Raw genomic sequence first — 19,717 nt, 5'->3', positions numbered from 1 at the left:
GGATTCCCTCCAACAACTTGCCCACCACTGAGGTCAGGCTCACCGGTCTATATTTCCCTGGCTTGTCTTTACCGCCCTCCTTAAACAGTGGCACCACCACGTTTGCCAACCTCCAGTCTTCTGGCACCTCATCTGTGACTATCAATTATACAAATATCTCAACAATCACTTCTCGAGCTTCCCACAGAGTTTTCTGGTACACCTGATCAGGTCCTGGGGATTTATCCACCTTTAACCTTTTCAAGACATCCAGCACTTCCTCCCCTGTAATCTGGACATTTTGCAAGATGTCACCATCTTTTTTCGTTAATAGTTTTATTGACAGCAGCTCAGCCCAATGATATTTCCTGGAAACCAACTTTTGTTTTCCAACACTCAAGTCACCCTTATCTTATGAACTGAGTCTTTGCAACTGCACTTGAAGGTCAGTCAGGATGGCCAGTAGTGTCTTATCTAGTTTAGTTATTTCCATGATATAAGGGAAGCATTGTCTGCTAATCTTTGTTGAGGCAGACTGTAGTTAGTCAGTTATGCAGCGTTAAGGCCACTTAATGAAGCTTTTAGCAGAATTGTCAATTTGCAGCCTAGAAGCCATTTGTCATATTATTTGCATCGAGAAGCCATTTTATTGCCACCTAAGTTAGTAAAAGCTAGTTAGTTAAGTGGTTGTTCTTGACAACATCTGATTACCTCAGCCTGTATTCAGATTTTAGATCCTCAAGTCCTGCCCTGATTTTCTATCCCAAAATGCAATTTGCACATTTGCCATTAAGCTCTGGAACACATGGCCTGAAGGGATTGGGGAGCTCAGTTCACTTGAGGCTTCTGAATGGAGAGTATTTGGAAAGGCAGAATGCTTGGGGCTAAGCCACCTAATAGTTTTAAGAAAGAAATAGATTTCTGGAGGCCAAAGGTTTCAAAGAGAGAGAGTGGGAATCTGATCACATCGAGGGTCAGCTATGACCATGTTGAATGGCAAAGTATGCTTGAAAGACTAACTGGTCTACTCCTACTCTTTCTTTCAATGTTTATGGAAAAAGTCAAGGGTGCACCAGAAGTATGCATTCTAAATTGGGGAAAGGTCGGTTTTACAAATGAAATTAAGGAAAAAGGAGGGGCCAATATGAAATCAAGAAGGTCAGTTTTATATATGGGTGGAAGATATGTCGTTGATGATTTCTTTGCATTTTCTTCACAAAATCACATGTTATGTTTGAGGAACTAAGTGCCATTGTTTTTTTTATTCTTGTTATTAATTTTAGGTGTATTTGCCCCTAGTGCAATATTAGTTTCCTGAGGATATCTGGCATACTGATCTCTTAAGACCATAAGAAGTTAAGGCAGAACCAGACCATTCGGTCCATTTAATCTGCCCTGCTATTCAATGATTGATTTAATAATTCTCAACTACACTTGCCTGTTCCTCATAATTCTTGATTTGTTGATTTAAAATTCTGCTTATCTGAACTGTGAATATATTTACTGACCCAATCTCAACATCCATCTCTTTTTTTTTTTTAATTCACTCACTGGACGTGGGCACACAGGCTGGTCAGCATTTATTGCCCAAACCAATTGTCTTTTGAGAAGATGGTGGTGAGCTGCTACCTTGAACCACTGCAGTCCATCTGCTCTAGGTGGACCCTCGGAGGAAATTCCAGGATTGTGACCCAGTGACCATTAAGGAATGAAGGAAATCTCAGGATTGTATGTGGGTTGGAGAATTTGGAGTTGGTGGTGCTCCTATGTATCTGCTTATACCTTGGATAGAAATGGTTGTGGAGTTGAAAGGTGCTGTTTATTGATCTTTGTTGAATTTCTGCAGTGTCTTGTGGATTATACAAATTACTTCTGCTGAACATCGATCTGAGAGTGGATGCTTATGGATGTGGCGTGAATAACATCTTTGACACCTTCCATCACTTTACTGATCAAGCATAGATTGATGGGCAGTTGGATTTGTTGTTCTGATGTACAGAACATACCCCTTCAATTTTCCACATTGTCAGGTGGATGCCAGCATTATAACTGTACTGGAACAGCTATGGAATGGCAAGTTCTGCAGCACAAGTCTTCAGTATTAGTTTTGGAACGTCAGGGCCTATAGCCTTTGTAGTATCCAGTGTCTCCAACTATTTCCTGAAATCATGGAAGTGAATCAAATTGGCTGAAGAATTCCAAAGGTTCACTATCCTTTTGAGAAAAGAAATTTGTCTATATTTCACTTAAATGTGCAAGCCCATATTCTGAGATTGTGCCCTCTTATCCTAGACTATCCCAGAAGGGGAAGCAAATTTTCCTCATCTGTCACTAGACCGTTAATCCAGAGCCCCAGTTAATGTTCTGAGGATCCAGGTTCGAATCCCATCACAGCAGATAGTGGAATTTGAATTCAACAAAAAAAAATCTGGAATTAAGAAACTGATGATGACCATGAAACCATTGTCAATTGTCAGAAAAATCAGTTCCTTACTGTAAATGCTGATGTGCTGTAATTATTCAACATGTCCACCATTTCCCTATTTCCATTGACTACATCACTGTTATTAGCTTTCTAAAGATCCACATTGCTCCTGACTACTCTCTCTTTCCGTATGTAATGTAAAAACTTTTGGTGCTCATTTTCCTACCCTTTTTAAGTTTATTTTCATAGTTACTATTTGTTGTCCTTTTGTCTGTTTTGTCACCCTTTGCTGTATTTGGTCTTGCCAATGCGCCAGCATCTGGGGAAGGGAATTCCCTTAAAGAAATGACTGCTTTACCTTATGAGTCCTACAGTTGTTCCTTGATCCTGACTAGATGTTCTCGTTTTTTCCTTCCCAGCCCACTCCCCCTTAACTTTTGTGGAACTGGCCATCAATACACAATTGACATTGGCAAACACAACCTCTAACAATCTCCCTCCTCAACTGACCACTGGCAAACTACCTGTTACTGAAAGCCATGTTAGTATTTAGCATCAGTCTGTTTCTATTGCCGTTCATGAGTAGAATTTTCTGCACTCCCTGATGACAAACATGAAGGTGCAAAGGGCATTTCTTACCATACTTCAACTCTGTCACCTCTCCAGTTACATTAGAATTATGTCTGGGCCAGAAGGCCCAACTCCTATTCTGCCATTAGTGGAGAACCTTAAGTGGGCAATTAAGACCATTTTAATGGCATCATCCTGCCAATGCTGGGCAAATCACCAATCAATTTTGCCTTCATGTCACCATCACAAAATGAGGCACAACAGTAGAAAGGTAGACAGTCAGGTTTACAGATCCTCCCTCTCTGCTTGGGTTAAGCAAATGCAAGCAATCCTGTGACGCAGGACCTTGCTCTTCCACATGGCAGATGCTGAGGGCTTTTCTATTTTGTAATTTGAAAAGCTGGTAAGACATTATTAGCAGGGATAGATACTGTTTGGTATGGAAGGAATGGGTTTGAGTTCTCTAACTCTAGCACAAGAACATAGAACAGTACAGCACAGGAACAGGGTTTTCCGTCCAACATGTCTGCGCCAAACCGATCCCATCTGCAAGCACATGGTCTATATCCCTCTGTTCCCTGCCTGTTCATCTATCTGTCTAAATGTGTCTTAAACATTGCTGTCTGCCCACTTCCCAGGTACTTTCCAGGCACTTACCACTGTAAAAAAAAAACTTGCCTTGCACACCTCCTTTAAACTTTCCCTCTCTTACCTTAAATCTATCCCCTGTGGTCAAAAGCAGCTGTTCTGGTGGGACTGTTCATTTGAACTGTGCTAGATCTTTTGTATTGGCAAATCAAAGAACTAATGCTATAGTGAGGATTTTAAATTAATTATAGGTAGGAAGGATTTGAGAGATGGGAAATTTTGAGCTTACAAAGCAAAAGGATATGGTAGCAATGCAAGGCAGCTATTTAGATGAACCGCAAAGTGGGACATGAAGAAGAGTGCACAAACATAGGAAAGCAGCAGCAAATAGGAATAAATGGAAAACAGACAAAATTAATGGATCTTTTCTGAAATTTATGTAGTATTTGGAACAAAATTGTTACGCCTCACTGGAGTAGTGCACTGGAAGATTCCTGATGAAGGGCTTTTGCCCGAAGCATCGATTTTCCTTCTCCTTGGATGCTGCCTGACCTGCTGTGCTTTTCCAGCACCACACTCCCAACTCTAATCTCTCCCATCTGCAGTGCTCACTTTTGCTCACTATTCACAGAGTTATCATAAAGTTAAAGATTTTTGAGAATTTCCCAGTTTGCCTGTATTTTAGTCCTGGATGACAGCATGGACCAGGTTTCTGTACATCATAAAAATTACTATTTATTGCAGATAGACTGTAGATGTGGTAAATAGTAATGAACCATCTGCATATGAATGTACTAGTAAAAACTAATTTTATAAACTGTCCCTTCAGACATAGAGATGCAGACAGAGAAAAAAAGGATGTTCGAGACAGGGGGAAAGACTGGATAGGTCCCTACCCCCAGGATTTGCTAAGATGAACTATTTGGCTTATCAGGATAAGCCAAATAAACAACCTCTTTGTTTAGCTGTGAGCATTATCATTATCATTCCTTCACTATCTTGCAGATAAGTTAGTTCCTACAACAAATGGTCTCTTGTATTCTTTAACTAGTAGTTTTGTGTTCTTGTGATTTTATCTACAGCTAGCAGCTCACAACTATGTCATAAAATAACTCGCAGAGCAATATTTAATTATATATATTTTTAAGCGTTTTCACTATTTCTGTGTGTGTGGAGTTTACACATTCTCCCTATGTCTGTGTGGGTTTCCTCCGGATGCTCCAGTTTCCTCCCACAATCCAGCGATGTGCAGTTTAGGTGAATAGGCCATGCTAAATTGCCCGTAGTGTTCAGGGCAGTGTTGGTTGTGCGTAAATAAAGGGTAGGGGGATGAGTCTGGGTGGGTTACTCTTCGGAGGGTTGATGTGGACATGTTGGGCCAGAGGGCCTGTTTCCACAATGTCAGGATTCTATTATTCTTCATTTCATTAAAAAAATTCAGTTTTGCTCACTGCTTTATTTTTCCTTCTTCTTCTCTTTCATTCTCCCACTTTATCTGGGGAAACAATAGAAACAAATAACAATTGATAGTTCATTAAATGGAAAAAAGGCAACAATTACTATCCATTTCCAAACTGCCAGAAATCTGACTTGTACTTCAGCAGAAATCTGTTGTCAATGAGGTTCAAATCCAATAAGGATATTTTGTAACCACTAAGCAGTCTTTAAATGGGTTACTTTTCCAGTTTTCCAGGCACAATTACTTTGCAGTATTTAATATTTTGGCTTTGGGTCAGTTTTTAATCTGTATTGTATTAATGTGTATTTTCTGTAATGCATAAAGGATATCTTTGCAACATCCAATAATGACCCTTTGATTTTTTTTTGCTGGCAGCTACTTCTAACACAACTGTGCATCTATACACTGAATCTCCAAACTATACAGCTCCTACACAAACAACCAGCAAAACAGAAATCGCTGTAACAACTGTGTTTCCAATCACTAGAACAGCAACCACCAAATCTTGGAGTAGCACGGAAACTACTACCACAGCAGCTTCTGCTAATAGTACAAGTATGTATCTTTAAAGAGGATTAAAGAGGAAAGTTTGGAGCTACACTCTAATTAGACAAAATTGATTATGATAAAATTTTGGATTTTTTTGCCATTTTGAGTATTTTGTTCGGTTTGTAAGAAATGATTCCTTGGATATTGTTTTGTTAACAGCTGAAATATTGCGAGGGAATTGTTGAATAAAGAGTGGAGTGAAAGTGAAAAACTTAATTTTTAAACCTGCTGTGTGGATGTGTATGTGACAGCAGATGAAGTAACAAGGTTGAATTGAGATAGTGATAAATATAGATCTTGATCCAGGCATTTTGCAGTGCTCAGTGAAGTGGCGGTGCAAGGGCAGTGTGAATGGGGCACCATTTTCGTTTCTGTCAAACAGACAAGTAAGAACATTCTGCATGAGATGATTGAAAGAAGATTGGTCCTATGTTATTAGAGGCCAACATGGGAAGAGAATGGACATGGGTAGAAAGATTGGAGTCCAGGGAAAGGGTGGGAGTGATAGCACCATGGATCTGACTTGTTTCAAATGGAGGTTTGAGAAGAATGATCCAGTCTCTCATTCAGAAAAAGTTTATTGTTGGCTGAAGCCCAGTGGCAGTCTCCTTACTGCCTTGTTTTCCTTAACAAACCAGCCTTGAAATGTGGACTTCATTGGTTCAGTTATTTAGAACATAGACATAGAATGTTACAGCGCAGTACAGGCCCTTTGACCCTCAATGTTGCGCCGACCTGTGAAATTAATTGGATGCCCATATAACCTACACCATTCCATTATTATCCATATGTATGTCCAATGCCCATTTAAATGCCCTTAACGTCGGCAAGTCTACTACTCTTGCAGGCAGACAAAAGTGAGGACTGCAGATGCTGGAGATCAGTCTAGATTAGTGTGGTGCTGGAAAAGCACAGAAGATCAGGCAGCATCAGAGGAGCAGGAAACTGATGAAGGGCTTTTGCCCGAAACATCGATTTTCCTGTTCCTCGAATGCTGCCTGACCCTCTGTGCTTTTCCAGCACTATTCTACTTTTGTAGGCAGGCCGTTCCATGGCCCTACTGCTCTGAGTAAAGAAACTACCCCTGCTATCTGTCCTAAATCTATCACCCCTCAATTTAAAGCTTTGCTCCATCATGTTAGCTTCACCATCTGAGGAAAAGTGACTCGCTGTCCACCCTTTCTAACCCTCTGATTATCTTATACATCTCGATTTAAGTCACCTCTCAACCTTCTCCTTCTCCAACAAAAACAGCCTCAGTTCCCTCAGCCTTTCCTTGTACCAGGCACCATCCTGGTAAATCTCCTCTGAACCATTTTCAAAGCTTACAGATACTTCCTATAATGTGGTGACCCGAACTGCACACAATACACCAGGTGCAGCCTTACCAATGTCTTGTACAGCTGAAGCATGACCTCGTGTTTCCAAAACTCAATCCCCTTCCCAATAAACACCAATTCCCCATATGCTGCCTTCAGAACCCTATCAACCTGGGTAGCAACTTTCATGAATTTATGCACCTAGACACCGAGATCTCTCAGTTCATCTACACTGCCAAGAATTTTAACCATTAGCCCAGTACTCTGCATTCCTGTTACTTCCGAAGTAAACTACCTCATACTTTTCCACATTAAACTCCATTTGCCACTTCTCAGCCCAGCTCTGCATCTTATCTATGTCCCTCTGTAACCCACAACATCCTTCGGCACTATCCACAGCTCTGCCTACATAAGTGTCATCTGCAAATTTACTAACCCATCCTTCTACATCCACCGCAGATCATTTATAAAAATGACAAACAGCAGTGGCCCCAAAACAGATCTTTGCGGTAACTGAATTCCAGGATGAATATTTCCCATCAGTCACCATCCTTTATCATCTTTCAGCTAGCCAATTTCTGATCCAAACCACTAACTCACCTTCGATCCAGAAATTCTGTATTTTGTGCAATAGCTTACCATGTGGAACCTTATCAAATGCCTTACTGAAGTCCACATACACCACACCAACTGCTTTACCTTCATCCACCTGTTTTGTCATCTTCTCAAAGAACTCAATAAGGTTAGTGAGGCACGACCTACCTTTCACAAAACCTTGTTGACTATCCCTAATCAAATTATTCCTTTCCAGATGATTAGAAATCCTATCTCATAAGCTTTTCCAACATCTTGCCCAAAACCAAAGTAAGGCTCACTGGCCTGTAATTACCAGCATTGTTCCGACTTCCCTTCTTAAACAAGGGAACAACATTTGCTGTCCTCCAGTCTTCTGGCACTACTCCTGTTGACAATGATGACACAACGATCAAAGCCAAAGGCTCTGCCATCTCCTCCCTGGCTTCCCAGAGAATCCCATCTAGCCCAGGGGTCTTATCTATTTTAAGATCTTCCAAAATTGCTAAAACTCCTTTGTCATCCTCCATCCCATCTAATCTTGTAGCTTGTATCTCCGTATTCTCACTAACATTGACCTTTCCAATGTGAATACTGATGAAAAGTATTCACTAAGCGTTTCTACTATGTCCTCAGATTCCACACACAACTTTCCACTAATTGGCCCTAATCTTATTTTGGTCATTCTGATAAACCTATAGAAAGCCTGAGGGTTTTCCTTGATCCTATCCGCCAACAACTTCTCATGTCCCCTCCTGGCTTTTCTTTGCCCTCTTTAGATCTTTTCTGGCTAACTTAGCTCTCGAGCCCCCTAACTGAGCCTTTATGCCTCATCCTCCTATAAGCCTCCTTCCTCTGGACAAGAGCTTCCAGTTCTTTAGTAAACCATGACTCTCTTTCTTTGTTGACAACTACCTCCCTGCCTGATAGGTATTTACTTATCAAGGACCCACAGTAGCTGTTCCTTGAATAAGCTCCACATTTAAAGTGTGTCCATCCCCAGCAGTTTCCTTCCCCATCTAATGCATCCTAAATCTTGCCTAATCACATCATAATTGCCTTTCCCCAGTTATACCTCTTTTCCTGTGGTATATACCTATCTCTGCCCATTGCTATTGTAAACATAATCAAATTATGGTCACTATCGCCAAAGTGCTTACCTACCTCCAAATCAAACACCTGGCCGGGTTCATTCTCCAGTACCAAATCCAATATGGCATTGCCCCTTGTTGACCTGTCTACATACTGTGTCAGAAAACCCTCCTGCACACATTGAACAAAAACTGACCCATCTAAACTACTTGAACTTAAAGTATTCCCAGTCAATATTGGGGAAGTTAAAGTCCCCCATAACAACTACCCTGTTACTCTCGCTCCTATCAAGAATCATCTTTGCTTTTGATTCCTCTACATCGCTGGAACAATTCGGAGGCCCATAGAAAACTCACAACAGGGAGACCTCACCTTTCCTGTTTCTAACCTCGGCCCAAACTACCTCAGTGGATGAGTCCTCAGATGTTATGTCAGCAGCTATAATACTACCCTTGATTAACAACGCCCCACCCCTCCCCCACAAGCACGTACACACACTCAGTTCTTGCTGAAACATCTAAATCCTGGAATCTGCATTCCTGTTCCTCCTCTAGCCATGTCTCTGTAATGGCTACAACATTGAAATCCCAGGTACCAACCCATGTATTCTCATACAAAGCATTTGATTCAGGAATTGATGGTAGTCTTTTTTTTTCTGCCCATCTCCAATATGTTCGGTGGTACAATTTCAGGTGGGAATGTGTGTACGTTTTTACCCCTCCCTCCCTATTATGGAGCATGATAGGCTTGTTAGTGCTAGAAATAGGAACTGTACAACCTGTAATCTGGGCCAATATTTGCCCTTGTACAATAATTAGGGGCTTGAGATAATATGAGCCCTTTCAAATGATAACAATTAAAAATCCTTACCATACCATTTCTTTACAATCTCGATGTGTTGTGAAAGCTGAATTTATTGATCTGAGTCACTGCTTCAGTTTGGCTTTATGATCAGCCATATAAAAAACAATTTGTTCAAAACGATGCACAGCCAGTTTCTATTAAACATCCTTCTTATCATTGCTATTACTCTGTTGCTTTCTCAGGTACTGATATTACTACGACTGCCTTGTCCATTGTTTCACATTTTGATATTGGAAGCTTTACAGGCGGTATTGTGTTGGCTTTGGCTGTCATAGCTGTTTTCTACCTTGGACGAAGATTTTGCATTTCCAGAAGTGGCACTCGGTACAGAACCATGTAAGAAACCCATATCATGTATAATACAAATAGCGCTGTTAAAGATTTCTCTCTTCGCGTTGTTAAAAATTCCAACCTTAAGATGACTCAATAACACAATAAGTGAGTATATGATTCAAGCTGCAGGTTCAATCACTGGTCTGTGAACTATAAGACCATAAGCATAAGACAAAGGAGCATAAATTAGGCTATTTAGCCCATCGAGTCTGCCCTATCATTCAGTCATAGCTAATAAGTTGCTCAACCCCATTCTCCTGCTTTCTCCCCATAGCCCGTGATCCCCTTGATGCTCAAGAACCTATCTATCTCAGTCTTAAATATACTCATTGACCTGGCCTCTGCAGCCTTCTGTGGCACGAATTCCATAGATGCACCATTCTAAAAGGTCTTCCCTTTACTCCAAGGCTATCCCCTCGGGTCCTAGTCTCTCCTACCGATGGAAACGTCTTCCCAACATCTACTCTGTTCAGGCCATTCTGTATCCTGTATATTTCAATTAGATCCCCCCATCCTTCAAAATTCCATCAAGTCCTCAAATGTTCATCATATGTTAAGTTTTTCATTCCTGCAACTATTCTTGTGAACGTCCTCAGAACATACTATGGGGCCAGTACATCCTTCCTGAGATATTGGGCCCAAAACTGCACTCAATACTCCAATCACTGTTGGAATATTGCATGCAATTCTGTTCTCTTCCTATGGGAATGATGTTGTGAAACTTGAAAAGGTTCAGAAAAGATTTACAAGGATGTTGCCAGGGTTGGAGAATTTGAGCTATAGGGAGAGGTTGAATAGGCTGGGGCTGTTTTCCCTGGAGCGTCGGAGGCTGAGGGGTGACCCATAGAGGTTTATAAAATCATGAGGGGCATGGATAGGGTGAATAGACAAAGTCTGTTTCCTGGGGGTGGGGGTGTCCAGAACTAGAGGGCATAGGTTTATGGTGAGAAGAAAAGATAATAAAAGAGATCGAAAAGGCAACTTTTTCACGCAGAGGGTGGTACGTGTATGAAATGAGCTGCCAGAGGAAGTGGTGGAGGCTGGTACAATTGCAACCTTTAAAAGGCATCTGGATGGGTATATGAATAGGAAGGGTTTGGAGGGATATGGACCAAGTGCTGGCAGATGGGACTAGATTGGGTTGGGATATCTGATTGGCATGGACAGGTTGGACCGAAGGGTCTGTTTCCATGCAGTACATTTCTATGAGTCGATGTGGCCTTGTCGAGCCTCAGAAGTACATCCTTGCTTTTATATTCAAGTCCCCTCAAAATAAATGTCATCATTGTATTTGCCTTCCTAACTACTGGCTCGACCTACAAGTTTGCCTTGAGAGAATCCTGGACTCAAACTCCCAAGTCTCTTTGCACTTTAGACTTCTAAATTTTCTCCCCAATTAGAAAATAGTCCATGCCCCTCTATTCTTCCTACAAAGGTGCATGACCTCACACTTTCCCACGTTGTCTTCCATCTGCCACTTCTTTGATCATTCTCCCAACTATCCAAATCCTTCTGCAGCCTCCCTGCCCTCTCAGTATTACCTATCCCTCTATCTGTCTTTATGTTGTCGCAAAAGTAGCCAGAATTCTGTTATTTCATCTAGATCATTAATGTATAAAGTGAAAAGTTGTGGTCCCAACACTGAGATTTATAGAACACCACCTTTGGCACCGGCTGCCATCCTGAAAGGACCCTTTTATCTCCACTCTGCTTTCTGTCAGACACCCAAGCTTCTATCCATTCTAGCACCTTTCCTCTGACACCATGGGCCCTTATTTTACTCACTAGCCTTCTGTGCGGCACCTTGTCAAAGGCCTTCTTGAAGGTGGATACATCCATTGGCTCTCATTGGTATAACCTGCTTGTTACTTCCACAAATTCTAGCAGATTTGTCAGGCATGGACTCCTCTTGATAAAACCAAGCTGACTTTGCCTTATTTTACCATACACTTTCAAGTATTCAGAAATCTCATCCTTCATAGTGGATTCCAGAATCTTACCCATGACTGAGATTAGGCTAATCGGTCAGTAATTTTCCATCTTTTGCCTTACTCCCTTTTCAAACAGGGGTGTCACATTAGCGATTTTCCAGTCCTCTAGTGATTCCTGAAAGATCACCACTGATGCCTCCACTACCTCTTCAGCTATCTCCCTTAGAACTCTGGGGTATAGTCCATCTGGTCCAGGTGATTTATCCACCTTCAGGCCATTGTGTTTCTAGATTTGGAGGTGCCTGTGTACAAAGTTAAAAATCACACAACACCAGGTTATAGTCCAACAGTTTATTTGGAAGCACAAGCTTTCGGAGTGCTCCTCTTTCATCAGGTGGTTGTGGAGTATAAAACCATAAGACACAGCTTTTATAGTAAAAGTTTACAGTGTGATGTAACTGAAATTATACGTTGAAAAAGACCTGGATTGTTGGTTAAGTCTCATCTTTAAGAATGACCATGTTGGTTTCAGTTCTTTCATAAATCTCAGAACTTTATAAAGTTACATTCTCAAGTGAACCTATTGCTCAAGTTCACTTGAGAATGTAACCTTATGTAAATCACAGAACTTTTTTAAAGAAAAAAATCTGCCAGTTTCAAGCTAATGTTTAGAGTCTAAATGAAGGGAGTTTCAGCTCTGATGAATAGTCATCTGGACTCAATGTTAGCTTGCTCTTTCTCCGTGGATGCTATCTGACACATTGAGAGCTCTAGCATTCGTTATTTTCAGTACAGTTTCCAGCATCTGCAGTAGTTTGTTCCTGTCAGTTTCAACAATGGGGAATGAAATTTCAAAGCTGAATTTACCAACATCAGATTAAATACGAATATCACCATCTTACTGTATTTCTTGACATACAGGTTCAGTGAGGTATGTTGTGATTACATCATTTTGCTGATGTGAAGGATGTTTATGAATAATGGTATCATTGTTTTCCTTAATTAGTGACTGCCATAGAGTCAATGACCTACCTTTTCGAATACTATACTTTTTATATTTTAAAGAAGTTAAACTTTATTTGAGTCTGACCTCTTGCCTCTGGTGTTTCCATCTCTGAATCTATTTGATGGTGTAATCCCTCTAAATGAAGAAGAAAAATTGCTGCAGCATTTGCAGACAGAAGAAAAACATAACTTGTTCAGAATTTCTTTTATTTCAAACTTGTAATTTAATCTCATCAAGTAAGAAGGCTCTTTTTGTTCATTCTCTTAACACCTAGGCTTTGCTACATTTCTGGCATCTAGAATTTTCTAGTAGGGTTCAGATGTCAAAATGACTGAAAATGGACTGAATGATAGTTCATTATTCATACATTCTTCATAATCTTGCCCAAATATGAATGACTACATTTAACATCTGCATTTCTGTCTGGCAGAAAGCCTATGAATTGGTAACTTAAGTCAGGGACCTTAGGATTGTGTCCATTGTCAAGATTTCAGGACTCACTCATCATAAAATGTGTTTCTGAACTTATCCAGAACTTCATAGATTTCTTAAAGGAAAACAAAAATTTCTGGAGCAACTCAGCAGGACCTGGCAGCATCTGAGAAGAGAAAGCAGAGTCATTGTTTAGAATCTAGTGGGTGGAGAATCATTGGACTCAAACCAATGACTGTCCTTTCTCTACAGATGCTGCCAGGCCTGGTGAGGTTCTCCAGTAACATTTTTGTTTCAGGTGTCCAGCATCCTCAATCGTTGTTCTTTGTGGATTTTTTTCATTTGTTGGTTTTAATTTACATTTACTTCAAAATGTGGTTTACTTAATTTAAAAAGCACTAACTTTTTTTTATATATTCCAGTGAAGAAACTGAGGCAATAATCTAAGCATCAAATATGAAAACTCCCAAGGGATAGCATTGCTTTTTCCATGAATTGGAATCTATGATTGCAAGATTTGTCTTTTCATTAAAATGTCTGTTCAGATTTTTGCATATTAAATTACTGTCTTTTTCCATAAAAGTTTCTACCCAAGAGCATTGTTGCATTGGATTAATGTTTTTAGATTTCAAAACATGAAATATAATTTTAAAATCTGCAAGTGCCTCTTAAGCTTAACTAGTTATCTAGTGACCAGGTGTCAGACTTTGAAGCTGTAGTCATGACTATGAAAGCACAAAGTATGGATTTCTTTGGATATAATCTAATTGGTACAAAAACAACCTTCTTGTTTCCCTTCAAACTTTAGGTTTTCTCATTTGGCTGAAATGTCCAAAACCAAAGCTTTAGTTTTTTTTATTCAAGGCCATTGTCTCTAATGTTCACTCTATATATAGCAATCAGAATGTCAATAGAACTTTGTGCAGAGAGAAACCCTACCTAAGTTGTACATTAATAAATTACTTCTGTTTTATGACTGTTGATTTTACTGCGTAAGATTTTTAATAACATCCCTTTAATATTTTACTGGTCATGTCTACACTTAAAATATATTGAAGGATTTCTTGTGAAAGACACCAGTTATAATTTCTAGTTTCTCAACTATGTTTTACTAGGTTTTTGTTTGTTTCATTGCTTAAAAAATAATTTTAACTTGTTTAAAAATAATGTTGTTTTCTGTACTGATTCTTTATAAGGCAGATGGGTGTTAAACTATTCCCACTGTTTCAAAATAAAGGCTTTTATTTAAACTATCAACTATGCAACATGTAAAGCATCCTCTTTGAGCTCTTTTGAGCAAGTGTGTTGTTAGAAATTATAATAGTTTAAATATTTTCTGTGTAAGCTGCCTTCTCTGTTTCTTGCACTGTTGAAGTTGCAAAATTGCATTATTTAGAACCTGTACAGAACTTGTTAAAATTTATTTTAGTAATGTATATTCCTAATGACTTGATTCCAGCCATTTTGAATCAGATTACTCTTACAAAAAAAGGATTATCTACAAATTGGGATGAACGTACATAAATATGAATGGATAATGTCATATATTTTGCAGTTTCAAGACAGTAAACATTTTAGACCAGGCGTTGTACGAACACTGAACTTGGATTTACGTATTTTTACTCAGCTGCTTCTAAAAGCAGGTGTTGTTGCCACAAGGAATCAACAGATTTAAGTTAATGCCTTGTGTGAGCTGAGGTGCTATAATCACTATCAGCAAGCAACCTCAAAGTATTATACAATCAAAGCACTTTTATAAAAATGACTGCTGTAGTTGTGAAAATAATTAAAAAGTTTTATTGATTCTTTATTGATTTCAAGGCTGCCTTCTTTAACTCTATTGTGTTATTACACAGAATTTGCCATGTTTCAAACACCATACTCTTTCTAGCTTGCAATGGTGCTGAGATTGCATGGTAGAGTCTACCTCGTTACCATTTTGGTGCCAGTGTAAACCATGCCCAACGACACCAATTCTAGCATTGGCAGTTCTGAGCATTTTTTTTTTGCCCGAAATGTCACATTCAGGAGAGATGTTAGGGAGCACTTCTACACAGAAAAGGTCATACACATTTTGAATTTCCTTCCATGATGCTAAATCAGTTGTTAACTTTCAGTCTGATGAAGATAAGTTTTGTTATGGGCCAAAGGCAGGTACGTGGAGTTAGGTCACAGGCTTGTGAGGGGCTGTAGAGCGTGCTGATCTTATGTTCCTTTATAGATTGATAGATCGTTAACTGCTCCATTTTCTGACTGGCTGTCAACCTGCATATTTTTAAGATTCTCTCCATACATTTGATTAACAGGTAGCCATTCAGATGAGAAAAAGAAACCCTAGGTGAGAAAAGCTGGCCAAACTACAGAAGTGGCAGGGATGTACTGTGGATTTTCACAAAGCAGAGCTGGAAATATTTTCAGATAAAATTACTTAAATCAATGTTATCTGTAGAAAATTTTTAACTTCAAGTGTGGTTATGACCATAGGGTTTAATTTTAGTAGAAAATGCTATATGTACACCTAACATACACTCTACCACCACCTCAGCAATTACAGATGGGGAATAAATACCAGGCTTGCCAGCTAGTGGTGATATCCTCAGTATGATTTTTGATATACAAAGAGGATTTTTGATTTATTTATTTTAAAATCTACTAATTAGTAACCAAAGGAAAACATTTAAAATACTTAATGCTTTCATCTTGACGACAAATGTTTAAAAAAACTTGCATTTGAATAAAGTAAGTGTTGAGGTGAAAGTTTTTTTAAAAGTTAATCTGAAGGTGGGGTATCCAAATCTCATTTTTAATTGGTTGGTAATTAACAGTCGACAACATTGACTTATGTTACAGTGCTTCAAAAAAAAATAAAATGAGCGACAATATATGTATTTGTTCAATATAAAAGATATTTTTATTTCCAAGAGATGTTATGGTAGTCTTTGTCCTCTGAACAGCTTTGACAATAGACAATAGGTGCGGGAGTAGGCCATTCAGCCCTTTGAGCCTGCACCACCATTCATTATGATCATCCACAATCAGTATCCTGTTCCTGCCTTATCCCTATAACCCTTGATTTCACTATCCTTAAGAGCTCTATCCAACTCTTTCTTGAAAGTATCCAGAGACTTGGCCTTCACAGCCTTCTGGGGCAGAGCATTCCATATATCCACCACTCTCTGGATGAAGAAGTTTCTCCTCAACTCTGTTCTAAATGGCCTACCCCTTATTTTTAAACTGTATACTCTGTTCTGCACTCACCCATCAACAGAAACCTGCTTCCTGCCTCCAGAGTGTCCAATCCTTTAATAATCTTATACATCTCAATCAGATCCTGTCTCATCCTTCTAAACTCGTGCATACAAGCCCAGTCACTCCAATCTTTCAACATATGATAGTCCCGCCATTCCAGGAATTGACCTCGTGAACCTACGCTGCACTCCCTCAATAGCCAGAATGTCCGTCCTCAAATTTGGCGACCAAAAGTGCACACAATACTCCAGGTGCGGTCTCACCAGAGCCCTGTACAGCTGCACAAGGACCTCTTTGCTCCTATACTCAATTTCTCTTGTTATGAAGGTCAGCATATCATTAGTTTTCTTCACTGCCTGCTGTACCTGCATGCTTGCTTTCATTGACTGATGTAGAAGAACACCTAGATCTCATTGTACTTCCCCTTTATCTAACTTGACTCCATTTAGATAGTAATTTGCCTTTCTGTTCTTGCCACCAAAGTGGATAACCACACATTTATCCACGTTGAACTGCATCTGCCATGCATCCATCCACTCACCTAGACTGTCCAAGTCACCCTGTATTTTCATAACATCCTCACATTTCAGCCTGCTGCCCAGCTTTGTGTCATCAGCAAATTTGCTAATATTACTTTTAATACCTTCATCTATATCGTTAATGTATATTGTAAACAGCTGCGGTCCTAGCACCAAACCTTGTGGTATCCCACTGGTTACCACCTGCCATTCCTAAAGGGACCCGTTTATCACTACTCTTTACTTCCTATCAGCCAATTTTCAATCCAAGTACCCAGTATTTTGTCCCCAGTACCATGTGCTCTAATTTTACTCACTAATCCCCGATGTAGGACTTTATCAAAGGCTTTCTAAAAGTCCAGTACACAATAATTCTCCCTTGTCCATCTTCATAGTTACATCCTCAAAAAAATCCAGAAGATTAGTCGAGCACGATTTTCCCTTCATGACTCTGACCTATCCTGTTACTGCTATCCAAATGAGTCGTAATTTCATCTTTTATAACTGACTCCAACATCTTTCCCACTACTGACGTCAGGCTGACCGGTCTATAATTTCCTGTTTTCTCTCTCTCCTTTCTTGAAAAGTGGGACAACCCTCCAATCCACAGGAGCTAATCCTAAATCTATAGAGCATTGGTAATCATTTTCCAATGTGTCCACGATTTCTAGAGCCACCTTCTTAAGTACCCTGGGATAGACCTAACGGTCTCTCCAACACCATTTCCTGTCTAATATAAATTCCCCTCAGTTCATCCATTACCTTTGGTCCTTCAGCCACTATGACATCTGGGAGATTGCTTGTGTCTTCCCCAGTGAAGACAGATCCAAAGTACCTATTCAACTCTTCTGCCATTTCCTTGTTCCTTTTGTAGTGGCAAATTGTGAACAATTAATGCTGGTCTTAACAGTGATGCCCATATCTCATGAATGAATATATTTTTAAAAACAGTTGGGATGGCAAATTTTCAAAGCTAGCAAAATTATCCAGGTCTGAACTTTAGATGGTCTTATATACTGAATAAAGTGAAAAATTATTTACTAAAAGCATTCCAAAAATCCACTGAAAACATCCATGTTGCATAACGTCATTATAAAAAAGAAATTTGCCTAAGAAAGGGAGCAGTTTACACAAAAGACACACCTGTTCCTTTAATGCCCATTTTCAACACCATTCTAAATACATTGGCATTTGTGAATCAAAACAGTAATAAAGCAATCACACATTTGGTGGTATATTTATTCACAATGTGGATTTTCTTGGTTTGGAAATTGTTCCATATTACTAGATAAAGCACTTAAGCTCCAACCACACAACACTTATTCACCACTTGAACTTCTTCCTAACTTTCCTCATTCATAGCCTTTATTCATTTATCCACCATATCTAACTACCCATTAAATGTATCCATATTATCCCCCTTCACATCATTGCCACTCTGTAGATAAAGGAGTTTTTTTCAAATTTCCTATTTGATTTTGTGGTGAGTACCATAATGATAAACTCTTGTCCTTCAGTGAGAAGATTCTTGCCTATGCTATCGAATCCACAAGTTTAACAACCTCTGATAGATAAGCCTTCAGCCTCTTTTTGAAAAGAGAATGAACCTGTTAATTTGCTTCTGATTATAAACTCACTTTTGGTGTCATCCTTCTAACTCTTACACTATTTTTACGTGGTGGCCAAAGCTATACACAACAATTCAATGTCTAACCTAATTAAAGTTTGATAACTTTTACATAACTTTCCTACTTTTCTGACCCTCCAACAATAAATCCATGTGTTTCATTTGTTTTTATAGCCTCATTAAGCTTGTGTTGCAATTTAACTGATTTGTATATTTTCCTCAACACTTGTTATAGGACATATTTATTTTTGTAAAATTTATTATTACCCCTTTTCATAAGACCATAAGATGTGGGAGCTGAAGTAGGCTATTCGTTTTATTAAGTCTGCTCTGTTATGAAATGGATAATCTGATATTTCTCAATTCCACTTTCCTACCTTTGCCTCTCAGCACTTTTCAGCTGGTGTGCTGCAGCAAGGTGAATAGTGTGTCGCAAAATTCAGGAAGCACTACTGCTTTACCTGAACGTCGAGACTACTTGTGTGCTTCCGATCTCCCCCAGAGCCTCTTGTTTATTATTGAAGGCGATATCTGCTGATGTTCGTTAACATGCATGTGCCTCAAAAGGACGATGTGCTCGGTTATTCAGCCTGCTTGCTCATCCACAGGGCCAGACATTTGTCTGAGCATGCACAATAATCGTATGTCATATTTCCAGCAAGGAGCTGCACTTGCAGTAAAAAGGCGTGCAATTGAAATAGCCGGTGAATTGGTCTATCCCCCTGAACACGTTTACAAGTTAGCAAGGACTTTAAAGTGAATATTTTTGAAATTTGTTTTAGTTAAGCCATTCATTTAAAACTTAGATTCTAAGTAGTAATGAATATGTTTCTTTCAAAAGAGGCAATTTCTCTGTTATAACTGTCTGACCCCAAAGAAAAAGAAGCAAGAACCTTTCAGAGACAGTGTAATGAGAGCCAAGTTGCCTTTAGAGTTTCATGGACAGAAACTTGTCCCGCACCTGAATGTGCAGTGAATAATTGACAAACACTACGATGTTATCAAATAAGTTAAGATGCCATTTACAGACAAAACATTTATGTTTTGGCAGTCATGATTTGGAGGTGCTGGTGTTGGACTGGGGTGTGCTGAAAATGTGTTGCTGGAAAAGCGCAGCAGGTCAGGCAGCATCCAAGGAACAGAAGAATCGACGTTTCGGGCATAAGCCCTTCTTCAGGAATCGGGCTTATGCCCGAAACGTCG

At 39.4% G+C, this 19,717-nt stretch overlaps 1 protein-coding gene across 2 annotated transcripts in view; it reads left to right on the top strand.

Moving 5' to 3' along the window:
- Positions 1 to 14,928, top strand: part of tmem123 (transmembrane protein 123) — a 30,035-nt gene extending 15,107 nt beyond the window's left edge. Inside the window, exons 2-4 of one of the 2 annotated variants that reach the window (XM_043691128.1) lie at positions 5,397 to 5,576; positions 9,601 to 9,754; positions 13,548 to 14,928. In XM_043691128.1, coding sequence (XP_043547063.1) covers positions 5,397 to 5,576; positions 9,601 to 9,754; positions 13,548 to 13,554 — 341 coding nt within the window. In that variant the 3' untranslated portion in view covers positions 13,555 to 14,928. Of the gene's footprint in view, positions 1 to 5,396; positions 5,577 to 9,600; positions 9,755 to 13,542 lie in introns of both variants that reach the window. The other variant, XM_043691127.1, reaches the window with a different exon arrangement.
- The last annotated feature ends 4,789 nt before the right edge of the window (positions 14,929 to 19,717 follow it).

Source organism: Chiloscyllium plagiosum, chromosome 6 (genome assembly GCF_004010195.1).
Source record: "Chiloscyllium plagiosum isolate BGI_BamShark_2017 chromosome 6, ASM401019v2, whole genome shotgun sequence".
Taxonomy (NCBI): domain Eukaryota; kingdom Metazoa; phylum Chordata; class Chondrichthyes; order Orectolobiformes; family Hemiscylliidae; genus Chiloscyllium; species Chiloscyllium plagiosum.
The sequence above is the reverse complement of the archived record's forward strand: the minus strand, read 5'-3'. Positions and strand labels throughout refer to the sequence as shown.